The sequence below is a fragment of the Nelumbo lutea genome, chromosome 8, assembly GCF_056320005.1.
Source record: "Nelumbo lutea isolate HS-2025 chromosome 8, American lotus-T2T, whole genome shotgun sequence".
NCBI lineage: Eukaryota > Viridiplantae > Streptophyta > Magnoliopsida > Proteales > Nelumbonaceae > Nelumbo > Nelumbo lutea.
The window spans coordinates 55,887,272-55,889,925 of NC_142691.1; the positions used below are offsets into that span (position 1 = coordinate 55,887,272).

General features: G+C 41.3%; 1 protein-coding gene across 1 annotated transcript; it reads right to left on the bottom strand.

The window, feature by feature from the left end:
* Positions 1–585: 585 nt before the first annotated feature.
* LOC148844301 (uncharacterized) lies at positions 586–2,452 on the bottom strand. Its single transcript, XM_088959071.1, has 4 exons — positions 2,287–2,452; positions 1,662–1,907; positions 1,405–1,555; positions 586–1,269 (listed from the first exon to the last, which is right to left on the bottom strand). The coding sequence occupies exons 1-4, from the start codon at positions 2,338–2,340 to the stop codon at positions 755–757; spliced, it is 966 nt and encodes a 321-aa protein (XP_088815197.1). The 5' UTR covers positions 2,341–2,452; the 3' UTR covers positions 586–754.
* Between the last annotated feature and the right edge of the window lie 202 nt (positions 2,453–2,654).

The following is a 2,654-nucleotide window of genomic DNA, read 5'->3' on the forward strand; positions in this document are numbered from 1 at the left end:
TTGAGGCCATCAACCCAAATATATTTTAGGCTTGTGTTTCTTGTCTAATCGGATTGTTTTTTTACGAAATTAAAGGGACAAAGGACGTATAAATCTCGAACACACACACACACAATAAACACAAAATTTTGCCGAGTGAATGACACAGTTCAAACAATTCTAACCGACCGGACCGGGCGGGTTGAAAACACTGCTGCATGTGTGACCGGTCAGTTTTCCACTACCGAGCCAAACGGGAAAATCGAATTAAACGTTCGAACAGATAACTAACCGTGATGAGCATTGACCAAGTAAGATTTTCAGATCCAGTTCTTTTTTGACCAATATTGACAATTTTAGCATGATCACCGGTTCATTAAACCAATAAACCGGTAACGAGTGGGTTGCTCGATTTTATGTAGAACCGAATTTGACAACTCTAATACACCGGAAATGTTTCCCCTTTTCCCTCCATGGTCAAAAACCTTCCGAATGACTAGCAGAAATAGGTTGAACGATAAGATGAGAACTTAATTGAGAAAGCTTTTCAGTTTTCAGACATCTTCTGTCCTATTATGGTATTACTTAATATCTCAAAAGGGCGATGGATCCAAACAAAATCCACTTAGCTAGCTTGCTTCATCAAAGCCACCATCAAAAAACGTGGTTTCTCTACAGTCTATATAACTACGAACACATAAACATCCAAAAGTCCAAAATGAGCTAAGCTTCACCTTCATACATGAACCAGTCAGAAAATTTACATAAAAATTTTTCATGCCCAAGTACCCCTTAGAAGGGGAGCAGTAGCTGCAGTCTCTCCAAATGTTTTAATCAAGTCTGAACAATCGGCTTCTGCTGCTTCCCCTTCTGTCTTGAGCTCCAACCCCAGCTCTTCATCTATGTCATCCGAGGCAGATATGAGCAAGAACTCACATCCCTCATAGTTCAGGAAGTCCGGAGGATCAGCTGGAGCAAACTTCAGCTTCCCCAGCTGCCCTTGTAAGTTCGCCGGAAAGGCAGCCCTACGCTTTTTCTGAATTCCTCTGAACTGGGATGTGCAATGCTGATCAGGGTTCTTTATCTGTATGACAAATGAACCTTCTCGTTCCACATTAAGCGACTCTTGAGGCTCGCTGCTCTCTCCTTCTGGAGGGAACTCAAGCTTGTAGATCAAGTGAGTGTGCATCTTCCTGCCAGAAGCATGCCTCAGGATTCGATACACACCCTCTCCAAGTGCTCGCGCAGTGGACTGACGCCTGTGGCCTCTTGTAGCAGTGTCATACTCCTCTTTGACGACAGTCCACAAAGAAGAAACAGAATAGAGATTAATAACCAAAGTAACTAAGCATCAGAAAATTGTTTAATCCAGCTTCTGTTGAATGTATATCAGAATCCTTGTTCACTGTATATCAGAATGTATACCTCCTTCTAAAGCAGTCTTTACATCTTCGATCCTTGTTGTGACCATCTCTACGAAACCCCAGTAAGGCTGGCTTTTCTTGCTTGGATCAGGGAGGCTTTTACGACCCATGACAATGAATCGCAACAAGGGTTGCTTCTCAATGTTTACTTCCTTCAATTGAAATTGCAGATTAGTGATGAAGATATTGAATATACTACGCTCTAAGATCTTTGACAAGAGACGCAGAGAACAAGTGTAAACTCAGTTCAGTACTTGCCTCACTACCATGGCCACCTTCAGTGCCCTTCTCGTTAGAACTGTTAATGTTTCCACCATTATCAGTACTATTGGCGGCTTCTCTTTTGGCGCCTTCCTTGCCGGAATCTGGGGCCTGCTTTTCTTCGACTACCCTTTCGCCAGACTCCGGCCGGAGAACAATATATAGCCGCTGCACATCATCAGCACTGTGTGCTTCTTCTTTGTTAACTTTTGGCCTATAAAAGAAGAAAATCTCCCCTCTTTCCTACATTTTGCAGGAATACCCATTCTAGCTTAATTACTAGAATTTAATGGTTTCATCACTTCACAACAGTGCACAAGATTCAAAACATTTTCTTAACTGAAGTTCCACTCAACAGAAAAAAATTAAACGAAAAAATAGAAGCAAACTTCAGGGAATGATTTCAACGAAATTAAAAGCAACCAACTAGTGTGATTTTATGGGAAGAAATCAATTTGGGTGTACACACACAAAAGTACTAAAAACACCCAAAAAGGCAAAAAGGATAGAAGGTCCACCAATAAAAAATTAAAACATTCTGAAAACAAGAGCTTCCAATCATCGCGATGTACATATACAACCTAAAACTCCATATAAAAAATAAATTAAAAAGATAGAAAACCTGAATCTCCACTTTGGGTTCGTTTCTTGTCTTCAACTCTTCACCTTGGCCCATTGGCTCGACTAGTTGTTTGTGCTTAGATTCAGAGGAGGAAGAAGAAAGAAAATCAGTTCAATTGAGAATTTGAGATCCTTCTGGGTTTCTCGTTATAAAGAGACAAATTTCCAAAAAGCAGGGAAAGGCTCCGAAAAAAAAAAAGTACGTGGCGACGGTTGTGAACCATCAAAGACACTCGTCAGAAAACAGAAGCCCCACGTCGCCCCCTGCTTAACAGGACGTGGCGTGTAATAGACATGCATACAACTCTTAGCGGGCTTCAACCAAAAGCTACCAGAAGAACAGAAACTCTAAGGGCAAGACTCATGTAT

Excerpts from the sequence above, each read along its gene's own strand:
- LOC148844301 (XM_088959071.1), bottom strand. The coding sequence starts at position 2,340 with ATGGGCCAAGGTGAAGAGTTGAAGACAAGAAACGAACCCAAAGTGGAG. Across the intron at positions 1,908-2,286 it reads AACCCAAAGTGGAGATTCAG|GAAAGAGGGGAGATTTTCTT; the intron begins GTTTTCTATCTT and ends TGCAAAATGTAG. Across the intron at positions 1,556-1,661 it reads AAGGTGGCCATGGTAGTGAG|GAAGTAAACATTGAGAAGCA; the intron begins GCAAGTACTGAA and ends TTTCAATTGAAG.